The sequence below is a fragment of the Lupinus angustifolius genome, chromosome LG20 (genome assembly GCF_001865875.1).
Source record: "Lupinus angustifolius cultivar Tanjil chromosome LG20, LupAngTanjil_v1.0, whole genome shotgun sequence".
Taxonomy (NCBI): Eukaryota; Viridiplantae; Streptophyta; class Magnoliopsida; order Fabales; family Fabaceae; genus Lupinus; species Lupinus angustifolius.
In genome coordinates, this window is record NC_032028.1 from 3,780,015 (window position 1) to 3,798,258 (window position 18,244).

Here is an 18,244-nt window from a genome sequence, read left to right on the forward strand (position 1 = left end):
TTTCTTCCCTTAAAAGTATTGAGTTTTAATTCTAGCCACTTTTCTTATAATGGACAGAATTCTTAAATGCTCTAAACAATTTGTAATGTAAGGTGGTACCATGCAGATGGATGATTCAAACCCGCAAAAACAAAATACAGACCTACATACCCGTTTACTACCCACGAACCAGAGGATGATCATGAAATAAGGAATGTTACACATTTCAAGTAGAAAACAACATAGGAGACAAGTGAACAATGATATTATTAATGGAGAAGTAAATATATATTTATCCACTTTTTTTTAATAATAAAAGTGTAACTTCATTGTAATAAAAAAAATATGTATCATTAAAAGTTGTAGTTCCATTTGTTTTTTTTAATGGAGAGGATCAAACTGAAGACAATTATTAGTCATTTGAGTAGCAATGTTCAAAGGGTCTTATTCAACTTTGTGGATAATCTTAACCCAAACTCAATTAAAGAAGTTTCCTCCATTAAATTGGAGTTAGGTGATAGATACCCATAAATTGGGGTCATATTTTCATCCTTATTTGTGATCAGTGGATTGTAAATGAGATTAAAGTACTTTATATTTTGACATGTTTGGATTATCCATATGACAAACTGATGTTTGATTTGATGTTTCGTTAAGGACTTGTGTGAAGTTAGTTTTTAGAAGAGAAGAAAATGAAAGTTTGAAAATCATCACACAATTTATTTTATAATTCTAAAGTTTTTCTCTTCCTCAATTGTTTTTCAATAATTAACTCATAAATGGACTATAAGTCGTTAGTCATATGAATAGTTAATAGAGATTTCATATGACAGGGAAAAAATATTACAATAAATAGAATTTTCTATATTTTATATCTACTTTTATTTTTTTCCAATTAATCTGCAAGTATTTAATAAACATTGAACAAAATCCAATATCACCAAAACAATGTCTCTCATTCAATTTAGTGTACACAAAACGATATTGTTTTTAAATCTCTAACAAATAAAAATTGTAAAGATGATGGTAAACTTCTCATCCACAAGACAGTGATATGCTATATTAATGTTACGACGTCCAAGCAAAATCTCCCGTGATAAATTCAATCATGATGAAATGATTTAAATACATATAGGTGGACTTTGAACATAATGAATGATGAAAAACTTATATAGAGACATATTTATATAGAGACAATAAATAAAACCATCATAACATATTAAATATTTAATTTTAATAAAAATTTAATCATTAATAATAAACTAATATATATTTGCGTTCAAATATAACATGTTGTATATGTTTTTATATAATTTTTACTCATCTATATATACAACCAGAACAAGCATCCAATCCGAATCACTAGAAACCACAGGCTTTATTGGCTTCAATGGAATCTCATTGGTTAAAATTCAAACAGAAATAGAAATAAAGGATGTTATGTTAATTAAAAGAAAGGTTTAAACTTCAGCTTCTTAATTTCGGATATGGTTGTTAATAAGTATAGAATAAAGATTCTCTTCGTTAATGGAGAGATAAATATCACACAATAACATAACATACAAAATGTAATATGTAATAACAATTTTAACCTTTAATTTATTATGAAATCACATTTTTGTTAATGAAAATATGAATAAAAATAATTATTTGTCTCTTCGTTAATGGAGAGGATCCTTATTCAAAAAACACTGTGCATAAGAATGAAAACATTAACAACTTTTTTAACCTTTTAAACAATCCTTGGATTAAGAGCAAACCAGATATTTAATGTAAAAAGTTTTTACATTGGCTATCCTAATTTTTAGTTTGCAGTTTCCCCGCTACGAACTCGGATCAGATCAATGTTCAAGGGCTGAACCCAACAATTACTTTTCTAGCCCAAAAAATGAAAGATGGAAAGAAAGACGCGTAAGTAATCATTGATATCATATATTTACAGTTAAACAAAAAATTTATTTCAGAAATAAACTTGTGGACAAATTTGACTGTGTGAAGTGAAAGAGGATATGAATAGGTGTTGATGCTGTTAACTAGCTAAGCATTTTAATTGTAATTATAGGTACATGACACATGTAAATTGAGCTGTAATATAAACTTAAGAATATCAACATAATATATCGTGTTCTATGCTTACACTGTTGTTCTCTAAACCTAGCATCCATTTAGATGAAGAATAAAGATTTATTGTTCTAAATTGTGTTCCAAATCATGTCTCAAATCAATGAAAATATGACATAAAAAAGTATTTATTAATTTTTTTTGTTTCAATATTATTGATTCATGACATAATTTAAGATACAGTTTGAAACACCATATCATTTGATATCTTCTGTGCTAGATCTTGCCTTCCAACTTGCAAAGAGTTCAATACTGAATTCATCTCTAGTTATTTAATTAGTAGTTAGCACCTGATTTGAATGCTTACGGTATTATTACTTACTAGTCAGTTTTCATCTAGCCGAGGTTTCTTACTTTTAAAGACTAAACACTATGTATAGTGTTTATATATATATGATAAAGATGTGTTGATTCAACTCCTTGAGAGTTGAGACTTTAAAAGTATATGAAAAAGAAACTTACACTCAGAGAATTCTATGTTTAGCTATTGTTCCTAATCCCTCATATAAGCCACCTTTGTTTAAAGAATAAAAAAGTCATTAACCCACAGTTTTTCACCAGAAACAAATCAATTGGAATTCGCAAGCTTTGTCAACCACCAAGCTTTTGTGATTATCGGATGACTAATTCAATATCTTGACTGGAATGGGATGAACTCCCTCCAACAAATTAGGTACAAAAAATATATAAAATTGATATATATATATATATAGACTGTTATTCGAGCACTTTGAAATGCATATATGAAACCACCAATTTATTTTGGGGAGATATACACTTACTAAAATAGTAAAGTCTCTATCATAGCCATTAATTCTAAGAAAAATTAATGATTTGTATTAATGAGTAGATCTAAATTATTAAACTTTCATAAAATTGATGACTAAGAGTCTAAGATGTGAAATAAGTTTAAAAAATTTATCACTGAAGTAAGTGAATTCTCATTTAACTACTTTTCGTCTGTTCCTCATTCAGAAGATGCGATTTGAGGAGACACATAAGACCTGGACATTTTAGCAGATATATATGCTATCAGAGTTTTATTTGCAATTGCTGGTGAGATTAATCATGTATTATATGTAGGAGCCATTTCAAATGGAGTATTTTCATAACCAGTCAAATTTATGTTCGGGTTTAACAATAATACTCTTAACACCCTCTTTGAGTGCAATCGTTTTGGATTTTTCCTTAAAATAAACGTTTTTTGTTGTTGTAAGAAGTATCGTTTTTGATACTTTGACATTTGTTTGATTTGGATTTTAAAAAATGTATTACTCACAAAATCATTTATTGGTGAAGCCAAGTTTTGTATCTTCTCTTAGAGACATTTTTAAGGACGAGGTGATGAGAGAATTCAACAACTACCAACTATCTATTTTTTTAGCTAGACACATTATCCTTGCAACTTTATTAAATGACCACCATTCCATTATTAAGTTGACAATCTAGTGAGGATTGGAAATGGATGGAAATATCCAAAGATTATAATAAGAAATATCCACCACACCGATCAGTAAAAATATTATATTAAATATGCTCCTAATTAATTTTAACCCATAACAACATTAAAGTTATGAACTTTAATGCAATTTTGTTATTTCTTGAATCCTTTGATCACGTCTTAATGTAAATGTAAGTAAAACCCATAAAGATGATAATTTTTGCTTTTATGGAATCGGCTTCAATCTCATAGAAAAGATAACATTCTCACTTAGTAGTTAGTACATTTTATGTACGTAACTAAGCTATTACTTAGACATTATTGTTTATCACTCACATCACGTTTGTGATTTAGTCATACATAACCTTGAGACAAATATATTATATCCTTATAAAGTTGCCTCCACGTTTGTGTCTTCGATATTTTTCTTTATGAAAAAAGTTTATCCACAACTTTTAGAAATGAATGAGATATAATTGATGATATGATGAGAAGATAAAAAAATATGAAATATTAAAAGATTATAGAAGATAAAATTAAAGGAATATCATTACTCTTTCATTAATTATATATGTATGCATGCTCGGAGTCTCGTGATTGTTGGTTAGTAATTACCAATCCCACATTAGTCTAAACTAGTGTTGAGAGAACCAGATCATACTGGATTGTGCGACTGGTTTGATAGTTGACTGGACTTGAAAACGACTTTGTTTTATTGTCTTAATTGAGTGGGGGTTGAACTGCTTTGAACCGGAGAAATTCTGGTCCGACCGTGTTTAACCCAGTTAAACCGAATTAACTCGAGAAGTAAACTAGACGGTTCACTTAAAAATTGAAAAAAATGGAACACTCCTCTAATTTATTGTTTCACTTCAGTCCAAATAATGAAGAGACATTATTTCAATGTAATTATACATGGTTATTAATTATATAAAATTCTATATTTATATATAATTATATATTTATAGATAAAAGTTATTAATTATATATCATATCATCCGGTCAGACCAAACAGTTTAACCATATAAACCGATTAAACCTAATACAAGACCTTTTTCGATTTGACGTACGGCTCATAACATTTGCTATAAACCATAAAAGAAATTATATTGTTTATTCTTTTAACTTTTGATATACTTTACTCTCTATCATCCTCACCCATGCACGATTCTATTAAACTCAATGGACGTTGCTCCTAATTTCTTGATGATCAAATATTTCATAATTGGCTAGTTGGAGTTGTTTATAACATTCATGACAACCACGCATCAAACATCAAACACGTAAAGTCAAATCCTATAGTTGACATCCAATCCACAAAGCTTTCATTCACACTAATCATTATCAGACAAAATCTTTACTCTCTATATAAGCTCAATTAGCTATATGCACTTCAACCACATCCTTACCAACTCTTTCATCCAAAAACCAATGGCTTTCATGCACTTCTTGGTTTATACATTCTTTGTTTCCTATCTGCTTTGCTTCTTTGTCTTGACATCATTGTCCATTACAGATAACCATGAAACCATTTGTGGCTCCACTATAGACCCTAATTATTGTAAAAATGTGCTTGCTAATCAAAATGGCAACATCTTTGATTATGGTCGCTTTTCTGTTCAAAAGTCCTTGACCCAGTCTCTTAAGTTCTTAAACTTAGTGAATTCATACCTTCAAAATAGCTCAGTTTTCTCTCAATACACAACCAATGCTCTTGAAGATTGCCAGTTCCTCGCTGAGCAAAATAATGAATACTTATCAAACACCTATAACATAATTAATCAAGTTAGCAATGTTCTTCCTACCTCTCAAGGTGAAGATTTTCAAACCATTCTAAGTGCTGTTTTGACTAACCAAGAAACTTGTTTAGTTGGCCTACAAAGCACAAGTTCTGATCCAATAGTGAAGAATGACTTGTCTTCATTACTTTCCGATGACACAAAACTACACAGTGTCTCACTTGCACTGTTTGTGAAGGGTTGGGTGCCGAGGAAGATAATCACACCATCATGGCAACACAATGGAGGAAATTTGGATTTTCATAATGGTCGTTTACCATTAAAGATGTCAAATCGAGCACGTGCTATATATGATTCCGCTAGGCATCATGGGAGAAAACTACTTCAAACGACAAATGACAGCAGCGTTGTGGTAATTGACATTGTAGTTGTAAGTCAAGATGGAAGTGGAAACTTCACCACTATCAACGATGCCATAGCTGCTGCTCCAAATAACATAAATTCTACTAGTGGATACTTCTTGATTTTTATCAACGCGGGTGTATATCAGGAGTATGTATCCATAAATAAAACTAAGACTTATTTGATGCTAATCGGAGAAGGAATCAATCAAACAATTATCACCGGTAATCACAATGTCGGCGATGGTAATTTTACCACATTCAACTCTCCAACATTTGGTAAGCAAAAGTAATATGTGCTAGACGTATAAAACCATTTTTATTTGTCTTTACCTAACCATCACTTAATATTTTCTAAAATTTGGCTCTTAACATGTTATCATAGCATTGAGCAAGTAGTCATATCCACGCTTCAAGCTAGGGCTATTGCAGGTGGGAGCGTATTAGATGTTTAAAATCATTCATTTACCTTCCCCCAATATCTTAAACTTTTGATAAAGTTGGTTCTTCTGAATATGCACATACATATATAGTTACACAACAAATTTTCCTAGCTAGCTTCCTCATGACAATTTACAAAATATATATCAAACATTTGATAAATTTGATGATTGCTCTCTTATTATATGTTTCATGTGGATTTGCAGCTGTGGTTGCTCAAGGATTTGTAGCAGTTAACATAACATTCCGCAACACGGCAGGACCAAGCAAGTTCCAAGCAGTTGCACTACGAAGTGGAGCAGACATGTCCAGTTTCTATAGTTGCAGCTTTGAAGGGTATCAAGACACATTATATACACATTCTTTGAGACAATTTTACCGTGAATGTGATATCTATGGCACAGTTGACTACATATTTGGAAATGCAGCAGTTGTTTTTCAAAATTGCAACATTTATTCTCGTCTACCCCTCAGTGGTCAATTCAATACTATCACAGCTCAAGGTAGAACAGACCCAAATCAAAACACAGGCACTTCTATACAGAATGCTACTATTAAAGCTGCTGCTGATTTGGCTCCAAACATTGGTACTGTTCAAACATATCTTGGGAGGCCATGGAAGGAATATTCAAGGACTGTTTTTATGCAGTCTTTTATGGATAGTTTGATAAATCCTGCTGGTTGGCATGAATGGAGTGGTGATTTTGCTTTGAGCACTTTGTATTATGCTGAGTATAATAATACAGGACCTGGCTCAAATACTACGAATCGTGTGACATGGTCTGGTTATCATATTATTAATGCTACTGATGCAGCCAACTTTACTGTCTCAAACTTCTTGGCTGGAGATAATTGGCTTCCACAAACTGGTCTTCCATACTTGAGTGGATTGATATAGTCAATTTCGGGGCACTAAACATAGTTATTTCATTAAGTAAACATGTTATTGAAAGTGTAAAACCTTGTTGCTTTTGTTACGTTGTAGATACAGTTCTTAATAAATAATAAATGTTTCCCTGGATTCTTTTGCCTATCTTTTTGAAGGATATGATTGCTTTACTCAAAAAAGTTGAGAGAAACATTTTATCTCAAAAAGAGAAAATTTCAGTAAAAAATGTTTTATTCATATATTCATAAACATTAATTAAAATATTACTAATTAGTCATAAATTCGGACACTAAAACAACAAAAGTGTGTTAAACAATAAAAGTATGATAAATTTGAGATTGTGTGGACATATAGATTAGTCGAGAATAATTTTGTTAGGTTACATGGATGATGAATGGATGAGATCATCTATAATACTTAAAGAGTTCAATACTAGAATATGAAATAAAGGTGAATTTGATGATTTATAATTTTTTTATATGAAAATATTTTAATATATGCACAATTAAAAAAAATCAGGATACAAGTTATTATTTTTATTCAGTATTCAATCATCCAGTAGTGAAGAGGATCTGATTTCCACATCAAGTATAGGTGGAGTCTAGAAAAAGCACTCAACTTTATCCTTATAAATAAGAAGTTGGTTTTGAGATTTCAACTCATAATCTTTAAGTAACACAATTTTATCATAACTCTTACACTCACCCCTTCTTTTAAAAAAAAAATTATAAGTATTTGAGACTTATTTCATTAAGGTATGAAGTTAAAAACTTATACTTAATAAATTATTTGAGGTACTATATAAGGTTGATACTTTTTTCCATCTTATAGTTATGCCAAGCATAGATGCATTGCTGTGTGAAGTTAAACCTGATAAATTTAGAATGAGATTTTGTTCATAAAAGAGTAGCATTTTTTTGTCTTGGTTTCATCAGAACAGAGGCCTAAGACAAACAAATATCAGTTGTCTAGTCTTGGCAAGAGCATTGACCATTATCTTCTTTATTTCTTTCTATTTTTGGACTATTACTGTGGAGCATTGACGTTGATCACACATAGTTCCGTAGATGGGCGCATGGTTTTTCTTTGGGCCAAAAATCACGTTTTAGACATAAAAGGTTCAGAAATATTGGCCCACAGCGCAAATGCAAAGAAGGCACTGAAGCTCATCTGCATGTGCCACTGGTCCATGAGAAGGGAGAAAGGGAAGTGATCACGATTGTGCACGCATTTGGTACAGTCGCATGCACTGTGAAGTGAAGCGGAGAAAAGATATGGGGCTCACAATAATCATCACTCTTCACCACTAAGCCACCAACTTCTCTTGCTTCATAGTTCATACCTTTAAAACCTGGAAAATGCTTTATTTGTGTGTGAAATGTAAATAAATAAATAAATGTGTGATATCAAAATTTTGGTAGACAACTATTAATAGAGTGTTTTAGACATACTTGTAATATCCTGGTCAAAATATATTATGAAAGGTGCTAGCTTTTCCACTAGCTTCTCTCAGCGCGATTTTCGAACAAAAATTGGTTACGACTTAAAAAAAATATGAACTTGATTTTGACATTTACTAAAATATTTGGAGTTGTCATATAAAACTCTTTTTTTATGTCCAAGTTGAACAATATGCTGTTTTAAATGTAAGTAACAAGCTTGGATTACAAATTGGAAAAAGTATTAACATTACATGTGAATGTAATAAAATGATACCCCCATTAAGCAATAATATTGCAGATTATAAAAAGGAGTCCTAAAAATATTAACAAGTGGAGCAGATGTCAAATAATTTGTTAGATTAGCATCTAATAATTTAATTGGAGACATCCAACTAATTGTTACCGGCTTTTATTTGGTTGTTTATTTTATTTATTTCTTAATGCTGGGGAGATGAGAAGAAAAATAAATAAAATAAGCTAATTGAGTTCTTAAGAAAACTATTCATATAGTATCTGCTAAAAGAAAAGAGTCAGACCCAGAGTGGGATTATCCAGAAAGTGTGACTAAAGGTAACTTCCCATTCTCTAAATTCTAGGTCATTTATTATCTATGAGGAGTATTAGTATTTGAGCAATAAGTAATACTGCACAAATAATTTTTTTGTATAAACTCCAATATTATTAGTTGTTGGATATAATAAAATGTATAGAAATCCAATCATTTATTAAATGCTTTCAATCATGTTAAGATATTTATGTCAACGAAATTATCATTTTTTAGAAAATGAAACTGATAGCTACTCCAGAACTTAATACAGGAGCCAAAATGATTAAGAATGTCACACTTATAATACATTCCAATACCCATGGAAGAGTTCAATTAATCAAGGTAGCTCTTAACTTAGTCTGGGGCCCATGTCAATTATGACAATCCAGACTCAAATGAAGTCAAGTATCATGCTGTCTCTCTGAGACATATACAGAAACACCCCATTAGTTCATTTCACTGCCTAACCACTCTATATAGCATTTAGTTCCCTCAATACCCAATTGCACAATCACATCTACACATTAATCCAACTATGCTACCACTTAGTTTCTTTTTCTCCAGTTCTACAATGAAGAACTTCAGAAAAATAGCACCCTTTCTAGCTCTTGTTTTTGTGCTATTCATTTTAGGAACTCACTTCACTAACACCCTTAAAGAACCAAGTCCTACACAAAAACACCACATTCATTTCCATAAACACATTCAAGTAGCTCAATCAACATGCCAAGGAACACTCTACCCAGACCTATGTGTATCAACCCTTGCCACTTTTCCAAACCTTGCTTCCAAATCTGTCCCACAAATTATTTCATCTGTTGTCAACCAAACAGTATATGAAGTCAAATCATCATCCTACAACTGCAGCAGCCTAAGAAAGAAACTAAAAAATTTGAAGCCACTTGAACAAAGAGCCCTTGATGATTGTCTCAAACTGTTTGATGACACCACTGTAGAGCTCAAAACAGCCATTGCTGAACTTTCGAAAACCACAATAGGTTCCAAGCGTTACCATGATTTGCAAACTCTACTAAGTGGAGCAATGACCAACTTGTACACATGCCTCGATGGGTTTGCTTACACCAAAGGAGGAAAGAATAAGGTGAGGGGCAAAATTGAGAAAAGGTTGCTAAAGATATCACACCATGTGAGTAACTCTTTGGCCATGTTGAAGAAAGTGCCCGGAGTGAAGAAAAGTTCCAAGTCTGAAGTCTTCCCTGAATATAGTAAGATGAAAGAAGGGTTCCCTTCTTGGGTGAACTCAAAAGGCCGAAAGCTCCTACAAGCTTCTGTGAGTGAGACTAAGTTTAATTTTGTTGTGGCCAAAGATGGCACTGGCAATTTCACCACTATAGGGGAAGCATTGGCTGCAGCTCCTAATTCCAGCACAACTAGGTATGTATCTAGGTTCAAAGTATTAACTTTTGCTTTGAATATACTAGCAAATAATTACGTCAATTGACTATATCAGCACATAGTTTTGTTATCTGTAAATAGAATTTTGAAGTGTCATATTTGAAATGATATGCATTTATTTCCATTTTTCTTACTTTGTTGTATACTCGTTTTTCAATATATAAAAGCAACAATTTTATTCTAGAAAAAATATTACTCATGAGCATGCCGGGTTGTGATATATTTTAGGTTCTAGGGCGAAGCTCCTAATTTATCTAAAAAGTCTTTTTATTAATTAAATAGCAACAATGGCAACAATCAGTAATAAAGCTAGACATCAAGCAAAATTCGACATTAAATAAAATAAAAAAAACTAAGGACAGGTAGTAAATTTCTACATGAAATAATACTACATATTGTAAAAAAAATAATGCAGCCACAATTACTTCAATTATGGCTGCAATTGAGTAAGATGCATCTTGATAACAGTTATTAAATGGAGTTAGGTCGACTTAGTTTAGCTATTTACATTTATTTATGGGGGTCAATTATGCTGTTAATTTTGTTATGTACATGTGGTGAAATTATAGGTTTGTGATACACATAAAGGCAGGGGCATACTTTGAGAATGTAGAAGTGAGCAGGAAGCAGACGAATCTGATGTTTGTGGGAGATGGGATTGGAAAAACAGTAGTGAAGTCCAATAGGAATGTTGTGGATGGCTGGACCACTTTCCAGTCAGCTACTGTTGGTGAGTTTTTCTTCTTTCTTTTTTTGTAGTAACAAAAGTATATTTTTACGGGAGTCTAAGGTAATCTGATGGTGAAGAGAGTGGTCGTAATGAATAGAGTGCAAGAGGTTGTGGGTTCGAGTCCTACTATCAACAAAAATGGAGTTATAAGGTGGTTAAATGTTTCGAGTCTCACCCACAACAAAATACTAATCCTGGAATCTAACAGGACATTACACGACTACTAGACCAACACTTGATTTTTATTTTTTCTTTTAGCTACTGTTTTGGATTAACTTACTAATTATACAATTCTGTTTGACATTTATAATTTGAGATAATAAAATAGAAAAGATAAAGTTTGGTAGGCCCTTAAGTTATAGTTTAATTCTTTTCTAATATCTTCATAATTATCATCTTTTATACTCGATATTAATTTTTCTTTTTCTGATGAGGCCACGGTGTGGAAGTTAAGTTAAAGACAGAAGGCAAAATAATTAGAAAATGGTATAAAAGTCAAGAAAATTGGCAACTTCATAATGAGTTCACATGTTGGCTCAACCACTCAAGAATTATATTATTCCTACGTTTAGGTTGTGGAACTTAAAATGAAGGTAAATCATTATAAGTGCTTTGAAGTTTGAACACACATGCTACATTTGTCCCTCTACTCTCTTATAAGTCAGATATCACAAGCTAATGTCTGTTATACAACAAATGGCTTTAATATTATCACAGCTTCTAGATGTAGATAGATATATTCATGATTTGCCCCCAAAATAGTAAAACCAAACCTCTTCTCTTGTGACTTGTGACTTGTGACTTGTGAGCTTGTCTCTAGAGTACAGCTTGAGATTTTTTAATGGGGATTGGGGGTACAACTTGAATTTGAATCTTAGAATATAAATTTGTAGATGGACATGATTTACTACGTCATCATTAACCTGGTTGCATTTCCTCGTGTCCACATATTAGTTTAATACGTCAATACCAAAAGTTTCTGATCAAACAATTGTCTATGGGATTCATTTTTCAAAATGATTGTCTTATAGGCCAAACCCAAGATGAATTGTCTTGTAATTTTCAGTGTCTTTTTACGGCCCTTCATATAAAATATAAAAATAACCTACACATATTTTGTTTGTTTATGACATAAGCTTTAACTTTTTATATACCTACTGCTACTATCTTAATTCCATATCCTTTTTATCAGTGGAGTATTAATATGACTCTCCACTTGCTCCCACTCAATTGGTTCCACTTTGTTGTAGCTATAGGGTGAGCTGATATATGTCTTAAACTACCCTAGTAATCTATATCTATTACTATCAAGTATCAACGATTAGTAATGACTAACTGGTACTACTGGCTACAATGCTTGTCATAACTAGATTCTAAATGCATGTTTATCATAAATATCATGCAAATACATTTCCCTCAATTCCTCTTCTATAACAATATGGAAGATTACGCTAGTTTTGTGTTTCTAAATGTTCTATTTAGTTTTTTTAATTAATTTACGATCCAATGATTTCCAGTGTACTTATCCACCCGCTTAAGTCTCAATTCATCAGATAATGTACTTCAATTACAAAGAAATTGGGAAATATACATTATAAGCAAAACAATAATATTCCTATCTCTTGACTTACCAAAAAAATATTCCTATCTCTTGGAATTAACACTGATAAACCAAGATTTAGGATCACCTGCCGACACCTTTCAGTTTCTTTTAATTTTTTTTTCTGAGTGGCAAGTGCAGACACTATTTGCAGTAAAGACAGAATAACAGGATTCAAGATCATGCCAGTGAGACCATGGCATTACACTTTTCCTGAAAAGAAGAGTTCTTTTTAAGTTAGGTCAAATGACAGGGTCCACATGTCCAAACCCAACTACTATTTAGTGCTTTAGGCCCACTTTCTCGTTAACTATTTTATGCTCAGCCTTATGCTTTTGAAATAATAAAAAAATGTGAACTTTTTGGGAACATTCTTAAAAATGAAAAATAAAGAAATCTTAATCAAACGTGATTGATATTTCACATTTGTGTCTAATGTTTCAGCTGTTGTGGGACAAGGATTCATAGCTAAAGGTATAACCTTTGAGAACTCAGCTGGGCCAGACAAACACCAAGCAGTGGCACTAAGGAGTGGTGCTGACTTCTCAGTCTTCTACAACTGCAGTTTTATTGGATACCAAGACACTCTCTATGTCCATTCCCTACGCCAATTCTATCGTCAATGTGACATTTATGGCACAGTTGATTTTATATTTGGCAATGCAGCTGTAGTATTCCAAAATTGTAACTTATATGCACGTAAGCCAAATGAAAATCAGAAAAACTTGTTCACTGCACAAGGTAGAGAAGATCCTAACCAAAACACTGGCATATCCATCTTGAATTGCAAGGTTGCTGCTGCTGCAGATTTAATCCCAGTAAAATCATCATTCAAGAACTACCTAGGTCGTCCTTGGAAATTGTATTCAAGGACTGTTTTTCTTAAATCTTACATAGATGACTTGATTGACCCAGCAGGGTGGTTGGAATGGAATGAAACATTTGCATTGGATACATTGTATTATGGAGAGTACATGAATAAGGGTCCAGGTTCAAAGATAAGTGGTAGAGTTGCATGGCCAGGTTATAGAGTAATCAATAACTCCATTGAAGCAAGCCAATTCACTGTGGGGCAGTTTATACAAGGCAATGATTGGTTGAACTCCACTGGTGTTCCATTCTTTGCTAATTTGAATTGAAAAGTATTTATATAGTAGTGTTAATGCACTACTCGTATTTCAGTAATGCATGGGGTCTCATCTCATGTGATGAGATTACAAATATTACTATAATTTAAATGGAGTACTTTGGTATTGTCGTGATTATCTAATAAGTAGTCAAGTTCTTATGTAAGGATTATGGTTGGTATTAGTAACTAATACCTGCCATTTATATCACCTTCATGCACTATATCTTTTTTAAAAGGAATGTGCATTATTGAAAAGTAATGGAAATGTAGCTACTTTTCGAAAAAAAGATAAAAATGAGTGTTATATCTCCTCTGAGTATGTGTGGCATATAATTTATGGGATATGAGATATATTCAACAATGAGATCTTTTTTTTATTTTTGAAATAAGGGAACACAAATAACCAAAAAAATAATAAGGGAACACAAATCACTTCGTTTGGATTATTGGAATTTGCTGATTTGAGCTTTGATAAACTTGGATCTGTAAATCTGTAATTTGATTTTAATAAAAGTAAGTATGCAGTAAAATTATATATTTGGACACTTTCTTAAGAATGATTTTGTTATAGTAAATATTGTTTGTTTATATTTAATATTGCAAACAACTGATAACCAATTTTACAAAACAAGGTTTTAGTGAAGAAAGATAAGACTGGCTTTTTTAATTCCGAATGAAACTATAATTTGGAAGGTCCCAAAATGTAAATTGTTTAATGGGTAGTTAACTTTTTCAAATGTTGTATTCACTAATGGTTTAATAATTTCAACTTAATGGCAATGGTTAGATAACATACTTGTTTTTTATGCATACATTTTGTAATATTAGTATTCTCAAGTGGTGTGAGAATATGACCGTGTTGAATACCTTATAGGAAGAACTTGCTGCTCATGATAGTATTGTTCTGGTTGAATAAGATTATCTTCATTTGAATAATTGTGATTCAAAAACAAACAAAAATGCGAATTCAAACGTGATTGTTATAGTGGATTTCGTTCCATGAAAGTTAAGAGGTTCGGATCACTGAATTATCATTTTAAAAAGAGGTTATCCTAACCACCACTATAGCTCAAGGGTTAAAGGCATATGTTTTGGAATACTTGTTTAAAGACTAGCCAAAAAAAGCACGTAGTAAATTACTATTAGTAATAGTGGCTAAGGCCCTGTAGTATTGTGCTACAAAATACTCTACTAAGAGTATATGATAAGAAAGTCAATTTATGGGTTTTACCCATCTTACCATGATGTATAGATCAAACCAAGTAAAATCGTGTTACAAATACTCTAGTATTAAAATGTATATTTCAGAGCTGATGATATTTATTTAACTCATTACTGTATCTTCATTTTTGGGCATTTTTAAACATGTCTAGAAAGTTTTCGGGCTTTAATTAAATGAATGGGTACAAAAAATATCACCTTTGGGTTTAAGCTATTGAGAAATTGAGTTTTATTTGATCTTAAATGCTAGCCCAATGCCTTAGTCCTGTGAGACGAACATGACAACAACAATCATTGTCTAAGAAGCCCAAAACAGAATGGGTTGTCTAAGCTGATTGTAGTCATTTTAGCACCTAAAAAATAAAATTGTAAAAGTTAGTTTTTGTTGTTGTAAAAGTTAGATTCAACACCACATGTTGTTTTAATGATATAAAATCTCGTAAAATCAATAATATTAACTAAAAAATCGAGGGATTAATTCATTCCGATATGGTGAGGGGATATTGATAGTACCCAATAAAAAGTTAGATTCAATACTAAAATAATTGTGTTAAGTTGGATTAGTAAAATTCAACCTCATTTTCCCCAAGGTCATCTCTCATACTGTAGCTGAAAGACAATTCATTTTTAGGAGTGAAGATAATTAAAATGATTTTTGTCTATCACGGATTCACGGTAAAGTATTTTACAAATATAAAATATAAACTAAATTTAGTTTACCTCGGTGCAATTTAATTTATATCAACATCGAATTTTCTTAATTATCCCATGTTTGGGCAAGATGAGGGCATGGAATAATCCACATTATAGTTCCTAAGATCAGAATAAGATAAAACAATTTATCTGGTATTTAATTTATATTTATCTTACACCCGATTACTAGAACTAGGTTGAAGTTAATAGTTTGATTCTTCTATTATAGAACATACGACATATGCAATTATGCATTATAGTTATTTATAGGAAATATAAATAGAGTGTAAAATCTATACACTACATTTTAAAGATTTATATACAGTCAGTATATCATCTAATATTTATTTATATTACTTTTATTTAAATATCAATAATGATTAAAAATGGACGTAAACAATACAATAACATTGTAAAAACTATTATAAGTGTATAAATCTTTTTTTATATAAATAACACGAATAAAATAGTTATTACATATACAAAAGCTATTTATATTGGTCACAAGCTTGTTGCCCTTCACGAGCTCTCATCTGAAAGTCTTAGACTATACATTACCTTCCCAATGACCAATCATATCTGTAAAAGTCATTAATTTCTGGGACCCATCATAAGAACCTGAAATCATATATAAATAGAAGATCTTAAAGGCTGAACATTTAACTAATAATAGTTGAGACCAACATATCCAAATTCACATTCAAAATCCAGGCCATAGAAATAGACTACTGGTGGTTATATTTTCCTTGTGGTTCCACGCCAATGACATATATGGTGTCAGCTTTTTTCATTGAACACTGATTAAAATACAAGTTACATTACATGTGTCCATCATCTTTTGCTGCATTGAGGATATGAAAAAAATGGTCATGCAATGAAAAATGCATGTGAGAGGGCACCAGTTGCACATGGCGGAGTGATATTATGTCAAATCCGTGCAATCTCTTTCTGACCAAAAGGGTCTGATAGTTGTATCTTGTTTGTGAAAGATTATATCAGTAGGGAAAAATGTTTTTATTGTATAAAAGATTTGGCATGATTTTTTAGTTATAAGCTATTTTAAACTCAAAAACTGATCATAACGACAACAAATTTTCAACTTCATCCCTTTCTGACCAAAAGGGTCTTACTATACAACTTCATACAAATTTTCACTTATTTTTTCTCTTGCTGGTTTCAGTTGATCTCCATATGTGACTTAATTAATTTATGATACTCAATTATTGTAACTAAACATAAATTTTGGTAATGAAAGTAAATGTAAAAAATGAGAAATCTTCTAGACCTCATAGGTACACACACATGTTAATTGAAATTCTTTTTACTTGTTTTTGTTTATAAGTTTTTTATAATTTAAATTTGTTTGTGACATATTTAGTTTACCAAAAAACATTGTAAATCAAGGAAAAGAAAACATTTTCAACTCCTATTGGTCGATTTATTTTTTCATTGTATAATCAAACAATGTATTAGTCTAGTGGTGTCAGACTTTGCTAAATCCCAAAACGACCAAAATGTGAAAAATTCGATTACTGAGAGCTACAATTATTGGGATGGACAATCACGCAACTCGAAAGGAAATAATTCTTACATAAATGTGAGGAGATCTCCTTGGTAATACAAAATAAATCATTAATTTTATATTCATAATTTATAAAAGCATGAGAACATCTCCTGTGCCACTCAAAAGAGTGTACCACTCCATGTATCACCATTTATGATTGGTCAAAAAATTATTTATTTATTAAATTTTTAATTTAAATATATTTTTTCAATTAACTAGGTGAATAAATGATTTTACAACTATTGGACCATCTTCTGCCAACTTGCTGCGGCTTATTCTTTATCTAATCAGGTTGGGAAGAGAGAAGAAAAAAAAATGATAATCAATCTTTCCCTTCTGAAACCCCTCCCTCAGTATAATAAAACAGTAATTTAATATGGAAAATTGATTGATCCCAGCCAAATAATGATGTATAGCATACGCGATACACAGGGATCCAATCATTTATAGTATAATCGTGGTGGAAAGTTATTCTTCTACACATGTGCTTCGATATACAATTTCTGAATGTTTGATAGATTGTATCTCAATAAATGCTTGGAATGTCTTATACTTCCTCCTCCTTTCATTTTAATGGGATCAATTTCAAGTCTTTATCATTTTTATATGAATGTTTTTATAATAGGAGCAAAAAAACTTAATTTTTGTTGAGGAAATTGACAATTCATTCATGAAAAAAGAAGAGGCACAAAAATTGACAAATCTCTCTTACTCATTTTGCTCCAGTGGAATCAGCCGCGACAATTTCATTGTATTGGAAGGTAATGAAAATAACTAAAGAACGAGGAATGCGCTTGGAATGCATAATGCAATTTAATTGGACCGCCAATTATGATATGAAAGGATAAACATGTATGTCGGGTTAGGTTGATATGTAACTGTGGGATCAGA

The 18,244-nt window shown here is 31.4% G+C and overlaps 2 protein-coding genes across 2 annotated transcripts; both read left to right on the forward strand.

Moving 5' to 3' along the window:
• Positions 4,902 to 7,061, forward strand: LOC109335177 (pectinesterase-like). The gene is made up of 2 exons (XM_019571282.1): positions 4,902 to 5,960; positions 6,329 to 7,061. Exons 1-2 carry the CDS (start codon positions 4,928 to 4,930, stop codon positions 7,018 to 7,020), a joined length of 1,725 nt encoding a protein of 574 aa, XP_019426827.1. The 5' UTR covers positions 4,902 to 4,927; the 3' UTR covers positions 7,021 to 7,061.
• Positions 9,332 to 14,135, forward strand: LOC109336513 (pectinesterase-like). Its single transcript, XM_019573155.1, has 3 exons — positions 9,332 to 10,395; positions 10,986 to 11,146; positions 13,191 to 14,135. The coding sequence occupies exons 1-3, from the start codon at positions 9,536 to 9,538 to the stop codon at positions 13,883 to 13,885; spliced, it is 1,716 nt and encodes a 571-aa protein (XP_019428700.1). The 5' UTR covers positions 9,332 to 9,535; the 3' UTR covers positions 13,886 to 14,135.